At 41.6% G+C, this 19,120-nt stretch overlaps 1 protein-coding gene across 1 annotated transcript in view; it reads left to right on the plus strand.

Moving 5' to 3' along the window:
* The first annotated feature begins 259 nt into the window (after positions 1–259).
* The window catches only part of RFT1 (RFT1 glycolipid translocator homolog), a 32,522-nt gene continuing 13,661 nt past the window's right edge, over positions 260–19,120 (plus strand). Inside the window, exons 1-10 of the mRNA XM_084634995.1 lie at positions 260–809; positions 2,079–2,164; positions 3,164–3,280; positions 5,408–5,597; positions 6,077–6,178; positions 8,229–8,363; positions 10,984–11,062; positions 14,707–14,757; positions 15,899–16,029; positions 18,690–18,834. Of these exons, the coding sequence (XP_084491121.1) occupies positions 747–809; positions 2,079–2,164; positions 3,164–3,280; positions 5,408–5,597; positions 6,077–6,178; positions 8,229–8,363; positions 10,984–11,062; positions 14,707–14,757; positions 15,899–16,029; positions 18,690–18,834 (1,099 nt within the window). The 5' untranslated portion in view covers positions 260–746. The remainder of the gene's footprint in view (positions 810–2,078; positions 2,165–3,163; positions 3,281–5,407; positions 5,598–6,076; positions 6,179–8,228; positions 8,364–10,983; positions 11,063–14,706; positions 14,758–15,898; positions 16,030–18,689; positions 18,835–19,120) is intronic.

Consider the following 19,120-nt stretch of genomic DNA (forward strand, 5'->3'; position numbering starts at 1 on the left):
TCGCCCTGCTGCGTGCCACTACCACCACCACCCAGGGGCCGCTCCAGATAAGCGATGCCGGGCTGGAGCCAGCACCTCAACCCCCTGCCCTGAGCCCCCTGCCACACTCTGCACTCCCTCCCGCACCCCAGCCCTACCTTCATGAGCCAAAAAATTTGCCCCCCCCCCTCCCCCTCCCGCCCGAAGAGTTCGGGCAAGAGCTGGGTGTGAGTTGGCGTCTCTCTTTGAGAGTTAGGACGTGTGTTGGGAGGTTTTTTTCATGTTCCCTACAGGGGTCAGGGGGAGTTGTGTATAAGGGTTTCCTTCTTATCCCGTGTAATGCCGGGGGGCGGTTGTGTGGCTCCCCTTGTCTCTTCTCATGGTTAGGGCGGGAGCTTGTCTTCGTGTCCCCTAAAAGGGCGGGCCTGCGTGTGTGTGTGGAGGCGGGGGAGACGTCTCCTTGCCAGGGTTTGGGCTGGAGCGAGGAAGTGGCTCGGCGCCTCGCCTTGTCCCCGCCTTGCGTTGCGGTGGGGGAGGCCTGAGGAAGCGGCCCCGCGGCCAGAGCCCCACGCTCCGCCCCGGCTGACGGGATCGATGCGCGACAATTCGGCAGTGCCATGACTTCCTGCTTCTCGCCGGGGGAGACCGACGCCGGGCTGGGAGCGGGATGGCGCCGCAGCGGAGGCTGAGAGCGGCTCCCACGCGTGGCAGCCGGGGGTCCGGGCGCTGAGCCTCCGTCTCCCCCTGGTGCGTCGGGGGCGCGAGCCATGGGCTCCCAGGACGTGCTGAGCGAGACCACCCGGCTGGCCTCCTCCAGCGCCTTGCTGCAGGTACCCGGACGCTTCATGTCCCCCTCACGGCTCCTCTGCTGCGTGCCCCCCCACGCCCGCGGCGACGCGGCTCCCGCTCCCCGCCTTGGCGTGGAAGGAGGGAATCTCCTCTGCGGTGTAAGAGCGACTCCTCCGAGCGGGGGCTGCCGGCGGCCAGCCTCCTGCGTGTCGCCATCGCGTGTCGTGACAATTGACCGCGCACGGAGACCAGCTAGGTTCAGTCGTCCTCTCCTATTCCCATCCCTTTCTCTGGCTCGGTTATTTTCATAACTGAGGTTCGCCTTCTTGACTTTTGCAGGTTCTCTCTTGTGTCATTTGTGCTTGGCTTCCTGCAGTGCCCACTGGCTGCTGTTTTGAGTTCCTACTTATTGCTGGGTCTGTTACAGATGAAAACAAAGCTGTTCGGCAGGCAGTCTCAAGGCTTGTACCCTGTCCCATAATAGGTTACTGGTGAGAGGACACAATTAAGCAACGTAAGACAAAAGCTTAATAGATAGCATCATGGTCACTGATCAGGAGTCAGGAGAACTAGGGTCTTTTAGCTCTGCCATAGACCTGCTGTAGTCATCTTTTGCAATCCACTTCATCTGTGAAGCGGAGAAAATGCTTTCTTCCTTGGTTAGTAAGTTTGTGCCTACAGTATACTTAAGGTGCCATTGCACCTCCATGTTCCCTATAAGTAATTTTTATTTTCCAGACTAACAATGCATTTAGCATGTGAGTTGTTTCTAATTTCAATTATTTCTAGGTAAATTGATGCTGTATGGGTGGTTCTCAACCTTTGCAGACTACTGTGTGCCTTTCAGGAGTCTGAGGCCCAAGCGCTGCCACCCAGGCTGAAGCATGTAATTTAGCTTCTCAAGGTCTCCTGTGGCATAGGGCCCTGGGCAAGAGCCCTGCTTGCCACCCTCTAACACTGGCACTGCACTTGTGGTGCCCCAAACCTGTCCCGTGACCCCATTGTGGAGTCACAACCCCCGTGTTGAGAAACAATGATGTAGATGAATTGACGTATCGTACCCTAGTTGAGAACCATTGATTTAGATAGCAAATAGTAAAAATAATTGTCTATGGGGTTAATCCTGTGAGATACTGGACATCTCCTCTGAGTTGAGCACATATCCTCATCAACTTCAGTAGGAGCTGAAAGAATTCAGTACCTTTCAGAAGATGCTTGGCTCTGCACAGGATTTGGTTCCTTGTTAAGATTGATATTGGTCCATATTTGAAAGTATCTAATGCAACTTGTTTTGTGTGTTTTCTTCACAGATATTGTTTCGGGTGATTACTTTTGGCTTAAATGCATTTACTCTCCGCTATGTATCAAAAGAAATGATTGGTCTTGTGAATGTAAGGTAATGAAGAATAGAATTGATGGTGAATGATTCCAATATAGAAGTTTGTCATGTTGTTCCTTTTCTAAATACAAATGAAGTACCCAGGCTTTCCATAATGCAAGGTTTTTAAAAAGTGGGTGCATGGTAGCATAATGAAGATGCTGGTGTCAGTACACTTTAAAGGCTTGAAGTAAGATTATATGCCTTGTATTTAAAAACAAATTCTTACCCATGTTGCGAGTAACACTTCAGAAAAAAACCTTTAACAAAGTACTTCTTGGTATTTTATGCTGTTCGCTTGTTGGAATTCTCTAAATCTGAGCAATGGAAGTATATCAATCCATTTTGCTTTCTGCCTCATGGACAAGCAGGATGACTAAGTGAAATGTTTAGAACTGTTTCCAGTGTCATTAGAAACATTTCTGTCTGAATTTTGAACTATACAATGGTGTGCCTGTAATTTTGTGATAAGAGTAGCTTGATAATGTTCAGTTTTGAAGTTATGAATGAGTAGCTGACTACTAGGTTCTTAATACTCAATGTTGAACATACAGGTACCTGGTGTGGGTTTTTGCAAATCTTAAGCAAATTGGGTAGGGTATTCCTTCCAACTTCCATGGGACTTGCTTAAACCTTACCTGGTAAAGGTTGGAGCATCCATTTGAAAAACGCTGCTTTACTCTTATTCTTTTCCTGCCCGTCAGGAGAACTGTATGTTAACAATTTACCACGTGAGGGGGAAAAAAATACAATTTGCCTCTATCTGTATTAAATCTTATATCATGACACCACATCTTCCCCCGTTGGGGGCAAATTCATCAACCCTCTATTATGCACGATTTTTATTATAAGATCATCTATTAGAAATAAGTTTTTGCTTCATGGTATTTAAACTATGTTTATAGGTAAAGTGACTTTGTCAGTTTAGTTTTTAAACGTCAGTTTAGCCGCTGTAGTGCTGTACATGAAGACAAGCCCTCAAAAGAATCACTTTATCTTTTTATCACCTTTCTTTAGGCTAACACTGCTTTATTCTACAGTTGTCTTCTTAGCCAGAGAGGCATTCCGTAGGGCTTGTTTGAGTGGCAGCACAAAGCGAAATTGGACCAAAACTATTAATCTTTTGTGGCTAACGTAAGTTTCCTTTTGAGATTCTTATTTATTCCAGTCTATGTTTATAAAAGTATTCATTGCCAGATGTCTGAGCACATGTAAAGATGAAAATATGTATTTACCTAACTAGTCTACTGTTCGAGGAAGTAGCAAATTATGATCTCCTCAGTTGCAGCCTCAAGACAAAGTTTCAAGGCATTAGATTAAATGGGGTTAAAAGTGTTTTGAGATCTACTGACGAAAAGTGCTGTATGAGAGTTGAGTTAAGTATTATTGTTTATTCTATGCTCTTAGTATCCATGGCCTTGGCCTCTTTTGGAGCTATACTAGGGAAGTAAATTCTGTAGTCAAGATACACACAAGGGAAAATTTGATTATTTAGGAACATGTACTTCAAAAGTATTAGAACTAGAGGTTCTTATACAGCATTCATCACCATACTACCTGAACGCCTTCTCATAGTGCCTTAAGCTTTGTGACTAACTTCTGTCATATGTGTTTGCCTATCTTCTCCCAGTGGGGAGAAGTAAAACTGAAAATGAAGGTTTTAATTTATGTGGCGGATCCAAGTTTGGATCTAGAGCTTGATTCCAAATTTCTTTGGGGTTTGGAGCACTGCAAAAGCATTGTGGGTGGCCCCTGAGGGCATGGCTATCTTCGGTTACTTTAGAGGCTAATTAAGTACTAAAACTGCCTGCTCCTGGAGGAAGCAGAGTACAGCTTTTGCTTAGTAGGTCTGGTACAGGACCTTGGAGTGGAAGTGTGAATAGGAGAATGAGAAATCAGAGAAACACTTTGTCCTCCCCTCACCCACAAAACTGCCATGTTTAGATAAGATCAGAGGTTTGCTTATGTTTTCAGCTGTGGAAGACGCAAAACTAGGTGTCTAGCCAAAATGCCTAGAAGCCAAAGTGTGTTAGATTCTACAGGTTTGTCTATGCAAACATTTAGTTCATGGCAAGCTGGGGTGTGAATCTAGCCGATCACGAGCCTGCTGTGTACAAAGTGTCCATGTGAACCTTGCTGACATGCACTGACAGTTCCTTAGTGTACTTTATGGGCCCTGCTTTGAAATGGGAGTAGATCAAAGCACACTAAGGAACTGTTAGTGCATGTCAGCAGGGTCCACATGAACACTTAGTGTGCCCCAGCTTGTTGTAAACAAAGTGTTCCTGTAGACAAGCCTTTATTTAGTATTAATTTTATTATTGTTTAACTTACATAGCGGTAGTAGCTGAAACCAGCCAGTCAGGGCGCTGTTGTACTAGGTGGTGTAAAAATCTTGTTACTGTTCATATTGCTTAAATTTAATTACAAATACTTATTTCAGATATGGTAAAGCAGATAAATAAGAAGGCTTCTATTTGTATTAAATAAATAATTAGTGTAGTCATCCATAATTGAAATTGTGCTAGTAATGATGATTTGCTGTGGTTGTAACTGTTAATGCTAAATCTCCAAGAGAAAGCAGTATTTCCTACTTATTTGTGTGTTCCAGGGGCTTTTGCTATGGCTTTGTTTCCAGTCTGGGTTATCATAGGGCAAGATAAATTGTACAGTAACTCCTATTTCTATACTGTTACTTTATGAGCAGCATAATGCAGTCATCATTAGTATTTTGTAACTTATTAAAAGATTTAGTATGTCTTTCTATATCCTTACTGAAGACTGGCCTTTTCAGAAAGAAGGGTATGTCTTACAACCATGCAAGTGGTCCCCTAGAGGTGAGGAAGTTGTCTGCAGCCTCTTATGTGATGCACTTGAAGAGGCACTGAGTGGGGTAGGCCTATAAAAAGAAGTCAAAGGAGTTTGTTAGAGATCTTTTTAAAACAACAGCAGTGGTGCGCAGGGTTTTTTTTGGGGGGGGATGGGGGAAGCAGTTAAAAAGTGGGTGGTAATGGTTTGAACTTTTTCTATTAGAATGTTTAAAGTATTTATGTAAATATAATCACCACAAAGAAATTAAATATGAATACTTGTATCCTGTAGTATCAATTCAAATATTTTAATTTTATATAGCAAAGTGAAAACTGCACATTTCCTTCCTCTCTGGCTTGCAATATGTGATCACTTAATTTAATTTGTTTTTTGCCATTTAGACAAGCACCTCTGTAACTCAGAAAAACAACTTATTTGACTTTATTTTAGAGTTCCTTTGGGGGTTTGTTGGTCACTGTTCCTGGGCTGGATCTGGCTACGGTTACTTGAAGTTCCTGATCCTAACACAGTTCCTTACTATAAGATTGGAGTAGTTGCATTTGGTCTTTCTGCAGTGGTTGAACTTCTAGGAGAACCATTCTGGGTTTTGGCACAAGCACATTTGTTTATAAGGCTTAAGGTTAGTAAAATGAGCACTATACATACATATATTGGACAATGATGGAGAAAGTCTTGATTGAAGTAGTCAAAGATGACTGGGGTATTTAATCACAGAACTCTGAATGGGAGTACTTGTGGCACCTTAGAGACTAACCAATTTATTTGAGCATAAGCTTTCGTGAGTTCACATCCGATGAAGTGAGCTGTAGCTCACGAAAGCTTATGCTCAAATAAATTGGTTAGTCTCTAAGGTGCCACAAGTACTCCTTTTCTTTTTGCGAATAAAGACTAACACAGCTGTTACTCTGAAATAACTCTGAATGAAGTTAAAGACTAGTGTGATGAGATCCCTTTGGCTTTGAAAGTCTGATACCTAATATTTAACACATGTTTTTAAATGTACATACATAATAAGTGAATATGCAGTTTGTGCACACTTCAGGTCTTCTGGCTGATGTAGTTGGCAGTGAATGTGTTTTTTTTTTTTTTTTCCTTTAGGTAATTGCTGAAAGTCTTTCAATAGTCTCCAAATGCATTTTGACAGTTATTTTAGTAGTTCTGTATCCACAATGGGGACTTCACATTTTTTCTTTGGCTCAGGTAAGTTTTTTTTCTCTGTGTTCTCTACTGTATATTTGTGATTCACCAAACGTCTGTTTGCTGCTGCCTCTTGGATTTAGCCAATTAACTAATTCTGAAAGTAAGAGGAAGATGCTTCTGCAATATTGTACAGAATACTGTTCTTGTATATTGATGTCTACTACACACTTAGCATTGTGACTGACCCAGTTTAGTGCTAACGGAAACACGCATCAGGTTTTATGTATGCATGCACATTATCCAAATATGGACACTTATTATTCTCTTATTATTTCTAATTCACTTATACATGCTAATGATTGGTATGCTTAATCATTGAATTTGTTACTTTGAATTCCTACTGTTTGCAACAGGAGATGATGATGTGTGTACCAGTTCAACAAATATGTTTTGATTTTTTTCCCGCTTATTGTAGTAAAGATCAGAAGAGAAATGCGTATGGAAATAAGATCTTGAGTTCTTAAGCAAAGAATTTCAATGATAAATATGACCAAATAGATCAATGTTTATATGTAATAACTTTAATAACTGGCATTTAAGATTTGAGAATTTATTCCAACCTAAGAGAGCCTTTGTGCAGACTAAGCACTACCACACTACAGAAAAATAACAAGTATTTAAAGGCCTGAGCCTGTTGTGCTAGGCACTGTAGGAACATAACAGACCTGCCCCCAAGACTTCATCAGACTGATTTATAATCATAGCAGTTGTGTGGATGGTGAAATAATCTATGGACTGAATCAGGATTTGAAAGACAGCTGTTCCTCTGTTAAGTACATGCTTGAACACCTTACTTTAGGGCATAACAAACTGAAGCAATTATATATTTTTGTCTTCATAACCCCTTTTAATTTAGGGTCTAATCCTGCAAAACTCTACTTCACAGTAAGAATTTGTAAGATCAGGCCCTTAGATTGCAAATACCCTGCCTTTAATTTTTCTGCAAAATGTAGTGCATACCTGTGGTGTTACATAATATTAATGCTGTCTGTCACTGTAGTTGCTATCAATCCTTCCATTTAGGTCCCCCTTTTACAGACATTAGTATAATTTGGCTGCAAATTTCAATTGTTTTGAATAATTTATAAACCTCTTCTCCCTATGTACGTGCTTGTGGGACAGATCAATAAAATATATTCTGTGAATTAATTAAAGCTTTATAATTAGATATCTACTAACTAGGACAAATGAATTGGACGACAGAAGAGGAAAACAGTGCAGTGAAAAACTTCTGGGGTCTCAGAGCTTTGGCTCCAAACATCTACACTGCACTTTTTAGCCCAGGGGTGGCCAGCCTGAGAAGGAGCCAGAATTTACCAATGTACATTGCCAGAGAGCCACAGTAATACGTCAGCAGCCCCCACCAACTCTCCCACCCATCGGTAGCCCTGCTGATCAGCATCTCCCCCGTCCTCCCTGCACCTCCCGATCAGCGATTTCGTGGCAAGCAGGAGGCTCTGGGGTGGAGGGGGAGGAGCAAGGGCATGGCAGGCTCAGGGGAGAGGGCGGGAAGGTGTGGAGTGGCGGCAGAGCCTATGGCAGAGCTGGGATTGAGCAGTGAGCACCCCCCGGCACACTGGAAAGTTGGCGCCTGTAGCTCCAGCCCCGGAGTCAGTACCTACACAAGGAGCCACATATTAACTTCTGAAGAGCCGCATGTGGCTCTGGAACCACAGGTTGGCCACCCCTGTTTTAGCCCTTCAGCCTGAACCCTGCGAGCCTGAATCAATTGACCTGGGTCAGCTGCAGCCATGCTGAAAATATTTTGTTGCAGTGCAAACATAACCAATTTTAGGGTGGAGTGACACAGATTGGGGCCAGTAATGTTAAAATGTGCTGATTTAAAAAAAAAAAAAAATTATGGGATTTTTGTGTTAAGGTGACTAGTGATAGTAGTAATTTGGTTTAGAACATTTTTTTTTAAACTATTCCTTCACTCAGTCTACTATTTGACAATTCAGAATAATTGTGAGGTATCCAATTATTATTTAGCTGGGAATCCTAGTATGTAGTTTGTAGTTTATATTATGTTTCATATCTTTTCTTTCAGCTTTTATACACCAGTATTCTGGTGCTGTGCTATATAATGTATTTCATGAAGTTTTTGGGTTCTCCTGAAGCAACAAAGAAATCTTTTCCAGTTTCTAGAATGACAGATCTGTTACCCAACTTGACTGAGGATCAGGTAAATTGCAGAGCTTAAAGTTTTTAACATTGTAGTCTTTCATGACTGAGGGAATTTCAAATTTGGTTTTGCTGAATAAGGAGAAACTACTTGACTAATACCCTCTTAAGTGTGACTTTGCAGGATGTAGCCTCCTTGCAGAGGAAACAGTTGAGCAAGAACAAACAAGTTGGGTAAATTATTCTTGTAATGGTTCTCTTTTTGTATTAATAAAGCTTTTATTACTATTTAACACATGGCCACCACCTCACTCTGTGGTCAACGCTCTGATTCCCCCAAGCTTCTTAAGCACTATTTATTGAAGTGAGAAATGAGATCAGTTATTAACTAGTTAATTTCTTCAATGCAGGATTGTTTCACTGAAATATATTTTCTAGTGTTTTTTGCATAGACCTTTAATAAGAATGTAGCTGCATGTAACAATGAATAGAATGAGCATTTATGATTAAATTCCAAGCAGGTTAGTTTCTCTCATAAAGGAATGATAATCTCACTATTATGCCGTGGAGTTTTCTACCCAATATTTTTTGGAAAATACTGAACTCTGAAATTTTCAGAATCCCTTATTCAGCAAAAAATGTTCCATTCTCTTCATAGATAGGATCCTGAGGAAAATCGTGATTTAATGGACTGGGCAAAATTTGCCCAATGCTCAAATTTTTCCAACAGCTGGGAGGCAGAAGTGGGCACATGTGCTCACTGGTCTGGCGCTCAGTGCAGTGGTGGCAGTCTTGCCTTTCATAAAACTGGCTGTTGAGTCCACTCCCGAACTGCTGCAGTTTACTCTGGCTGCTGCAGACTTCTTCCGTGCTCTCTTCCTGTCTCCTGCTCGGTGTCCACCTGCCTCCCAAGGTGGCTTACCTGCTACAGGCTCAGTGGCTGTTTTTATTTGAGGCAGCACTGCTGTCCTTTGGTGCATATGAACAGCTGCCAACTCAGCAGGGAGGCAGAAGTTGCACCAGCTGCTGGGTCTTCCCCTCCACCCCCCAAAATGCTGTCCAAAATGATGCTGCTGTCCACTACTAGCCACACCATGCATGAGACCTGCATGCACAGGTGCCTGCTTCTATCTTCCTGCTGTCAGAAAAAATCGCAGAAATTTAGAGGGTGGACTCAGCAGTTGGTGTGTGCTCCTGTCTCCCCAGTGAGGCTGCAGGTGCTCATATTCCAAGTGGTGGTGGCAGCACGGCCTTGCATAAAAGCAGCAGCTGAGTCTGAAGCAGATGAGCCAACTTGGCAGGCACTAAACAGGAGAAAGGAAGAGAAGGAGGAAAAAGTCTACAGTTGCCATAGTAAGTTGCAGTGGTTTGGGGGGTTTTGGCATCCAGTTTTATGCAAAAGGGTGAAGTAGTGACCTTTTGCTGACTGCACTTTGTGCACATCCTGTGAAAAATTTTGTAGAAAGCCTTGTTTGCTTTAAACCCTGCATATGTATTCAAGAAGTCAATGGAATGTAAAATAACACCCATTAACTTTTAGCCTAAAATGGCACTGCCAGTAAATCTGACAGTAGTATGAGCTATGGACACTAACTAAACTTTTCATGTCAGTCATGATTATTACAAACCATTTCATGCTGCTTCACCTGATGAGCTCTAAGGCACAGCTAAATCTGTTATTACTAACAAAAAGTGCTCGTAAACAATATAGAACGCAGTTCGCAATGTTACTGTAGCTGTGTTGGTCCCAGGATATTATAGAGACAAGGTGGATGAGGTAATATCTTTTATTGGAGCAATTTCTGTTCAGCTCTGGGCTGAAGAAGAGCTCTGTGTAAGCTCAAAAGCTTGGCTCTTTCACCAACAGAAGTTGGTCCAGTAAAAGATATTATTTCACCCACTGTATCTCTCTAATCTAGAGCATTAACAGAAATAGTGTTTCTCATCTCAAGAATTAAATAAATCACTATTTTAAAAAATGCATTCACAGTTAAGCAAAAGGGAACCAAAGGAGGGTTTGTCTGCTCTGTCAACATAAGACCTCAGAGTGGGAATCTTTGCTCCACCTTGTCCTTTGGCTGTGATTTAGTTAACCAGGGATGATTTGGCCACAAATCTCAATATATTAAACCTTTCATTGTTCACAATTACTGCACTAGGCATTCCCCTCTTAACTAGAGAGGCATTTAAATATTAATAGTTTGCTTCCTAGGACTTGGAGCACTTGCATGCCATTCCAATTAGATGTAGATCTTATTCTCTCCCACTCCTAAATATGGGAAGCATGATCATCAAATCACTTTCTCCATGCTTACTAATGCTCCTACAGCAGCACTGTGTTCTCCCTTCTTTCAGCCTTTCCCAGTTGCATCCAAGGCAGAACTTTATTGAGAACGACCCACTCCAGGGGTGGGCAAACTATGGCCTGTGGGCTGGATCCAGCCCGCCAGCTGTCTTAACCTGGCCTTCGAGCTCCTGCTGGGGAGCAGTGTCTGGAGCTTGCCCCACTCCGGCTCTCCAGCCAGGGAACAGGGTCGGGGCCACTGTACGCGGCTCCCAGAAGCCACAGCATGGCCCCCCTCCAATGAGGATTAAGCAGTGTATTCACATATTATCTTGCAATTCTGATTCTCAAAATCAACTCCAATGGTTAAATCACAGTACGTATTTCTTTCTTGCAGACTGTGGTAGACTGGAAAGAGGCTAGGTTGACTTGGAGCTTCTTTAAACAATCTTTCTTGAAACAGATGTTGACAGAGGGTGAGTATTATGTGCCCTTGTCATGCCTGTCCATGGTTGGAAAGACCTTGGTGTTGCTTGTTTGGCTGTCAATTAGATAGCAAGAAACCACAGATAACATCTGGTTGAAAAGAATCACGGAAGACTAGTAGTAGTGTGGTTGTGATACTGACACCCGCAATAGGAAAGGAGTCATCAGTATATTGGTGGCCCAGCCTTGTTTTCCGCGCTTTTTCCAGTAGAGCTGAGCAGAACATTTTTTGGCTGCATGAAATCTGTAAGGGTAAGTGTGACTGAATATATCCCTGTACATCTACATCCCTATATACACCCTACACTATTGGGACAATGTTTGTGCAAGGTATGCCTTATAAGGTATTCTTTTAAAAATCCATAACTTGCTGATCAATAATATGGCAAAATGCATATAGCAACATTATATGTGAAGTTATGAACATAAGCTGAAATCATGACTGAAGTATGTTTCCCAAATGTTTGGGGAGTGGCTAAATCAATTCCTCAGAGACAAAGGGAAGCGGATGCCAGTCAGGTGTCAACAAGGCTGATGAACCATTACCTGCTAAGTGACCTTTCTTTGGCAAGGAAGGGGGTAAGGACAAAAACCTACATCTTAGCAAAAAAGCATTCTTTTCTTCGCTGGATTGCCCGTCACCTTGCTTCCATCTGGAAATGCTTCTCAAAGGAGAACAGGACAATAAAAGAAGGGGCAGATGCTCCAAGACCTCTTCCTCTCTTTCACTGTAATTCTCTGGCACCACACCTAAAAAGGCAAAAGAAAACAGCCGTTGGACTCTGGAGGGTGAGGGGTGGGGTGGTAGTGGTGGTCCTGACCTGAAGAATTTGGTCAGTAATCTTGTTGGAAGCATGTGCTTAGAAAGTTTTTTTTTCTTTGCAACTATGTTAGTTTCTTAAGTAGAAGCAAGTAAGTATTTTATTTTTATTTTTCTTGTAACCATTACTGACTTTTATGCCTCATTACTTCTTTGTAGTTTTACTGTTTAATATAATCCAGTGTGTTTAGGTTGGAGGGTCTGGGTAACTATTTAAGGTAATAAGATGGCACATGATTCCTTTAAAGGAATAATAGATTAACTATATTTGTACTGTCCTGGAGACGGTGGGGCAATGCAGGACAGTCATTTCCGGAGGGATGATCTGGGACTGTGGGTGTGTTGGAGTCACCCTGCAGTATAACCAAGGCTGGTGAGAGCCAGGGTGTAGCTGGCAGACTTCAGTTATGCACAGACACTCAGTATGTAACTTGCCTGCGGGATGGCTGAGGGGCCCAGGTGGGAGCTACGACAGCAAGGCATTGTAAGTAAGGCTACGATTTTTATCATGGATATTTTTAGTAAAAGTCAGGGACAGGTCACGGACCAAAAAAAAAAAAAAATCACAGGAGCTGTGACCTGTCCCTGACTTTTACTAAAACATCCCTGACAAAATGGGGGGAGAGGAGGGTCCAGCACCCTGCCCCCTCCCCGCTGCAGCACCTGAGAGCTGCAAGGACTCCGTTGCCCAGTGCTGGGAGCTGCGGGGTGGGGAAGGGGGAATTCCCCTGCCGCCTGCTGTGGCAGAGGAGCTGTGGGGGGGGCCCCTGCCAGCGACGGAGGCTGGGGAGCCTTAGGGGTGGGCTGAGCAGCCCTGGGGTCCCTCTGCTGCTGGAGGCTGGGAGCTGCGTGCCCTCCCTCCACACCCCCGGCCTGTGGCCCCATATCAGCTCCAAGGTTACTCTGCTGCCAGCGGCAGGAAGCTACAGAGGGGGCTTCAGCTGCTCGCGGTGGCTGAGCTGCTGCAGGGGGGACCCCTGCTAACAGTGGTAACTGGGCAGCTCAGGGGTTGCCGCCAATGGCAGCGGCTAGTCAGTTGTGGTGAGTCCCGCCACCCACAGCTGCTGGGCAGCTGCAAGAGGGTCCTCTGCTGCCCATAAAGGATGGGCTGCTGTGGGGTCTCCTGCTGCCAGCAGCACGAAGGTCGCTGGAAGTCATGGATTCCATGACTTTCGTAACCCCATGACATAATTTTACCCTTAATTGTAAGGCACCCAAGGTTGCAGGGCAGGGGTGACATGCCCCTCCCCCCACACTAGCCTGGATTGTGCCCTGATATGTCACAGTAAATTTTTAGCATTTTTTTAATGTATATTATAGTAAAGCATGAGAACTCCACTGTGGTAGAGCCTCTGTGCTGTACTGGTTCAGCATATGAGCCTTTTGGCCTTGGAGACTTTTTCAGATTTGTTCTAACATTAATGAACGTGAGTTTGCCCATCAGTTGTAGCTGATATTTGCCCACTCCACATTTTGTCTCTTTAAAAACAAGCACACTCAAAAACCAGATGCTTTATGTAAGAAAATGAACTCAACAAATCATGAAGAGTGGAATGTATGGAACAGAATCAATTTAAGGATTATGTTTTCTCACACACTCTTAAATGTTTCATCTTAACAGTGTTCACAAATTAAGTATCGATACGAGATTTGGGGATGTATATGCCACAATGTAAACCCAGGGTTAGGAGAAGTCAAATTAGCAGACCCTGGTTTGTTAACCTGGGGCTTACATATTCGTGTGGATGCTCAAACCTTAGGTTAACAAACACTGCATTATACTGGCCCAAGTCCAACTATGCAATCCCAGATTTCCTAGTGCCCTCTGAACTTGTGGCTGCTTTCCCCCTTTGTTCATAGTGCAGTATGGATAAACTTGACTGTTTAGAGGACAAAGAAAGTCGGCCTGTGGGATACTTTTTGGTGGACTCCGAGAGTACAAGTCCATTTTGGCTGCGTCTGCACTGCAAAGCAATAGGGCTTGAAGCCTGGGTCCTGGCTTGACTTAGGCTCGGACCCTCCACCCCTGTGGGGTCTTGGGACCCTGAGTCCGAGCTCTGGTTTTAGCATGATTTGTGTGTGGATGAAAGGGGGGTTAGGCTTGAGCCTGAGTTTGAACCCTGGGTTTGCATTGCAGTGTAGACATAGCTTTAGGGTTTTCTGTAGCAGTAGAAATAAATTTAAACATTGAGCAAGTCCGGAACGTCATTTACGTTGTTCCAGTTCAGGTTGCTCTTTATTCATCATTTTCTTGCCTTTTTCCTGGTTAAAGTCTCCTGTGTATACAATAATATGAGAGTCCAGCATCTCCTGCACTGAGAAGAGGAAGTAAGTCTTAAAAGATGGATCATTGCAAAATACAGATGCTGGTGATACATACTAATTATTGTATTTTATGGTTAATCTGGAGCTTGAGAAAGCTGGGTCATGTCTGATCCATTTTGGAACCATTCTGAAACTTTTATATTCGTCGCATTGCTGTTGATTTCTGGGATGCATTAAACATGATAGATTTCTTTACTGATCAGTGAAGACAAAGTGTTCTTAAAGTGTCCACAGATTTTGTTGTTTCTATTTCTAGCTGTCTAACTCAACACTTTGGGCTTGACTTTCAGAGCTGCTTCCACCTACAATTCCCATTGACTTCAATTCATGCCAGGCCTACGGTGTAATTAATAGCCATTCTTGAAGATTTTTTACCTTTTCATTTGGCTTCCTCACAACATTGCCTGCTACAAGTATATGAATAAAAACTGGAAAAGGATATGGGTACTAACATTCATTGTTGTTAATTTCTTTGTTTTGAATTTACAGGTGAAAGATACGTGATGACTTTTTTGAATGTGCTAAATTTTGGAGACCAGGGTAAGCATGATATATTACCAAGTGGTAACAAACTTAATTTGGTTTATGCTTTTACATAAAACTTTGAAATTAAGACACCACATTGAAAAGATATTTTGAAACTTCAGAGATGATCTCAAAGCCTTAATGACTTTGTACTGATATGATGGGGAAGTGCGAGATGTAGAGAGAGAAGATGTTGGTAGTTTATGATCAAAGGCTTTAATTTTATGTTTCTCTTGATGAAAATTTTTCCCATAGTAATTGAGAAGGAAAGAACATTGCACATTTTGCAGTGTATCTTACTTAGCACTTTTTAAAAATGGTTTTCACTTCTCTCTTTGAATGTGTGCATTTATTGCATTTTATTTCTCTGCTTGTTATTCCAAGGCACCAGCAACTCAAATTTAAAAATAATCAATGCTCTTGCATTAGTGTAACACTGTATTTTTCCCAGGGTTGGGAAACTATCTAGGACCATTATTTCATTCATAGGTCATGGTCCTGAAAAGAGTTATGTATGTACTTAATACACTGTGAGTAGTCATGTTGTAGTAATGAACAGTAGTTTTTGCAAGATTGGACCCTACTCAACTTCTGATTGGTGGTAGAATTGTTAGAAGAGTGCTGTAGAGTGTCATTCTGGTAGCTTATATAAAATTCTTCCATTTGAATGAAAACAAAAAAAGGCCTTGCATTTGAAGATGGCTATTCCCTTTTTTTGAGTTCCTGAAGTCCTGATATTGTACCCATTCAGTGAAACAACATTTGTTCTGCGGTGTCTACTGACCTCATCTCAACGACTTTTTCCTACAATCATCTCCTGCTAATGTTAATGTAATTTGAGGGGCATTTGCACATAAATTAAGTTTCACTCAAACTTGACTTTCTGTCCAAAGGTGAGATTTGCAATTCCAGCGGCTTACTGCTATCAATGTGTTTAGGTCCAAAATCCTTATGGATCGGAATACTGCTTCTTTTAAAAGTGTTCTACTATATATGGAGAGACAAAGTGCTGTTTGTTTTATGACCATTCACCAGAAATGTCAGCTCAAAAGGAGCTTGTGTGCACATAACTTTTTAAGATCTAGAACTAGGAAGCTGAAAATAAAATATTTTATAAAAGTTAATATATTGTTTCTCTGTTTTTGTTTTGTTTAAGGTGTGTATGACATAGTGAATAACCTTGGTTCTCTGGTGGCTAGATTTATCTTTTTGCCAGTAGAGGAGAGTTTTTACATTTTCTTTGCTAAGGTGCTGGAAAGAGGGATGGATGTAAAGCTACAGAAACAAGTAGGTTAAGTGTAATTCTAAATGAGTAAACATCTGCTATAGAACTGTGCTTTAAAATAAGTAAAGAATTAATCATAAAAATCTACTAGCTCCTACAGGGAGTAAGTTTTTTTCCTTCAATATTTAGGGGAAGGGAAAGGGTGGGAAAGTCATTGCAAAAGTGTGTTCCTCAAAGACTGTAGAAGTCAGAACACAGACATCTGCACTGTCAAATTTCTTAATCCATTTTGGTTAATTAGGGTGCCAAATCTAATCAAGTTTTTTTTTTGCAGGATCATGACTAAGAATGTTTTTTTGGAGGATCAGAGTTGTAAAAAGAAGTGAAATAGAAAATAAAGAAGGATTGGAGAGGGGTGAAAGAGTATTAAAATAAACCAACTGGTAAAATGCTAATAGGTCATCCCATCTCAAAAAAAGATACATTAGAATTTTTGGAAAAGTACAGAGGAGGGCAACAAAAATGATCATGGGTATGGAACAGCTTCGATGTGAGCAGAGAGAAAAAAGACTGGAACTTTTCAGCTTCGAAAAGAGATGGGGGTGGAGGGGACGGGAATGTGATAGAGGTCTATAAAATCACAAATGGAATGGAGAAAGTGAATAAGGAAGTGTTATTTACCCCTTCATTTACCACAAGAACTAGGGGTCACCCGATGAAATTAATAGGCATAGGTTTAAAACACAAGTATTTCTTCACACAATGCTCAATCAAAGTGTTAAACTCATTGCCAGGGGATGCTGTGAAGGCCAAAAGTATAACTGGGCTCAAAAAATAATTAGATAGGTCCATCAGTGGCTGTTATGGTCAGGAATGCTCTAGGTGTTCCAGAAGCTGTGACTGGATGAAAGGGGGTGGACCATTCAATTATTACTCTGCTCTGTTCATTCCCTCTTAAGCATCTGGCACTGACCACTATGGGAAGACAGGATGCTGGGATAGATGAAGCATTGGTCTGGCCCAGAATGGCCACTCTTATGTTCTTAAGTAAAAATGAATAAAGGGAACAAAACTCCATAGTATGGTATTTCCCAGAATGTTCGCTTCAATGTTAATACACTGCGAAATAGTTTTACATAAACCTTACCCAACTCATTTGCACACACCCCATTTAGGTTGTCTTATTCTAGGTTAACTGACAAAAATGCTCCTAGTTACTTTGTGTAATGCTTTGAAAATATATGGAACTCAACAAGTACTATATAGTTGTATTGCCACTTACTACACTAAAAAAATAGGGTTTTTTTTCAGTTTTGAAAAGAGAATAATCAGATGGGACTATAACTGAGCTATTTGAGATTATGAAGTGCATAGTAAAAACTGCCTTGTACTGCCTTTTCATGGTGGTAAATAACAGTACAACAAGGGAAGTGGGAAGTGAATTATAGATGCAAGTCTATGTAAGGAATACTTCATAAAATATAAAGTTCAGCCTCTGGAATTTACAAATAGTTTAATTGGATATTTTATTTTCAGTAGTACTTGTTGGTACACATGATAAAACAGGGTTAATAAAATCTCTTGCTTCAGGGCATTGGTTGATTGGTGCATGGGGTAACAAATGTATATTTTCTCATGTTCAGTATTGTATAATTGGCCAAGCGCCTTATAAATTTTCACATTTCTGTCACTTATCTAATATAGGCCAGTGTTACGGAAGGGACACTAGAGTTAACAGACTGTTCTGGTATGGCAAATGCTGTGTTCCTGCACAGCAGTAAAAATTGTACCTCTGCCACTCAATCACTGTGGCCTTGGGAAAATACTTTGCCCTTCTCAGTTTACCACTAATTCAGTGAGGCTTAATGTAATGTATAGAGCTTTGAACATATAAAACGCCAGGTAGATGACAAGTATGTTAAGATTAAAAGTGTATGTTTGTACACAAAATGTATAGGGATAACTCAAAACTTAACAAAAAAAAAAAACGAGGAGTACTTGTGGCACCTTGGAGACTAACATTTTTTTGGGCATAAGCTTTCATGGGCTAAAACCCACTTCATCGGATACGTGCAGTGGAAAATACAGTAGGAAGATATATATACACACAGAGAACATGAAAAAATGGATGTTGCCATACCAACTGTAGTGAGACCAATTAATTAAGGTGGGCTATTAGCAGCAGGAGAAAAAAAACTTTTGTAGTGATAATCAGGATGGCCCATTTCAAAAAGAAAAGGCGTACTAGTGGCACCTTAGAGACTAACCAATTTATTTGAGCATAAGCTTTCGTGAGCTGTAGCTCACGAAAGCTTATGCTCAAATAAAGACTAACCAATTTATTTGAGCATAAGCTTTCGTGAGCTGTAGCTCACGAAAGCTTATGCTCAAATAAATTGGTTAGTCTCTGAGGTGCCACTAATACTCCTTTTCTTTTTGCGAATACAGACTAACACGGCTGCTACTCTGAAACCATTTCAAACAGTTGACAAGAAGGTGTAACAGTAGGGGGAAAAAAGTACTTCTTTTTTTTTTTTTTTTTTGCTGATACAGACTAACACGGCTACCACTCTAAAAACTTAAAGAAACCTTTACCATCTCTCTAAAGCAGTAGAAAAATGCTCTTCTTTTTTAAAGTAATTCTTTGTGAAAATGTCCATGAAAATAAACTGCAGAATTCTGTAGCTTCTGATTCATGTAGATTATAAAATTCTTTCCCTAGGATGATATTGCAATGGCTGCAGCAGTGTTAGAGTCATTGTTAAAACTCGTGCTTCTGGTTGGCCTGAGCATTACAGTTTTTGGCTACGCCTATTCTCAACTGGCTCTGGATATTTATGGAGGTTCAATGCTCAGTTCGGGATCAGGTAACTAATCACTTTTTGCCAGTTTTAGAAGTCTTTCTGAACAGAAGATGCAGATTTATTGAGTTATTTTACAAATCACATGTTGTCAGTCGAGCAAAATTGTCTGATAAGTAGAAAAGCACTTCTATCTGCTTGTGCATGAGTTTCTGCATTGCTGTCTACAGTATCCTGCACTGACCTCACTTTGGATAATCTGCTACATCCGTTTGTTCAGTTATACACCCCTAATTTCAGAATTTAACGGCACTAGGGAACCAACTTGCCAGGTAGCCGTTGAGAACTGCCA

This window comes from Lepidochelys olivacea, assembly GCF_965140295.1.
Source record: "Lepidochelys olivacea isolate rLepOli2 genome assembly, chromosome: 7".
In the NCBI taxonomy this organism is placed as follows: Eukaryota; Metazoa; Chordata; order Testudines; family Cheloniidae; genus Lepidochelys; species Lepidochelys olivacea.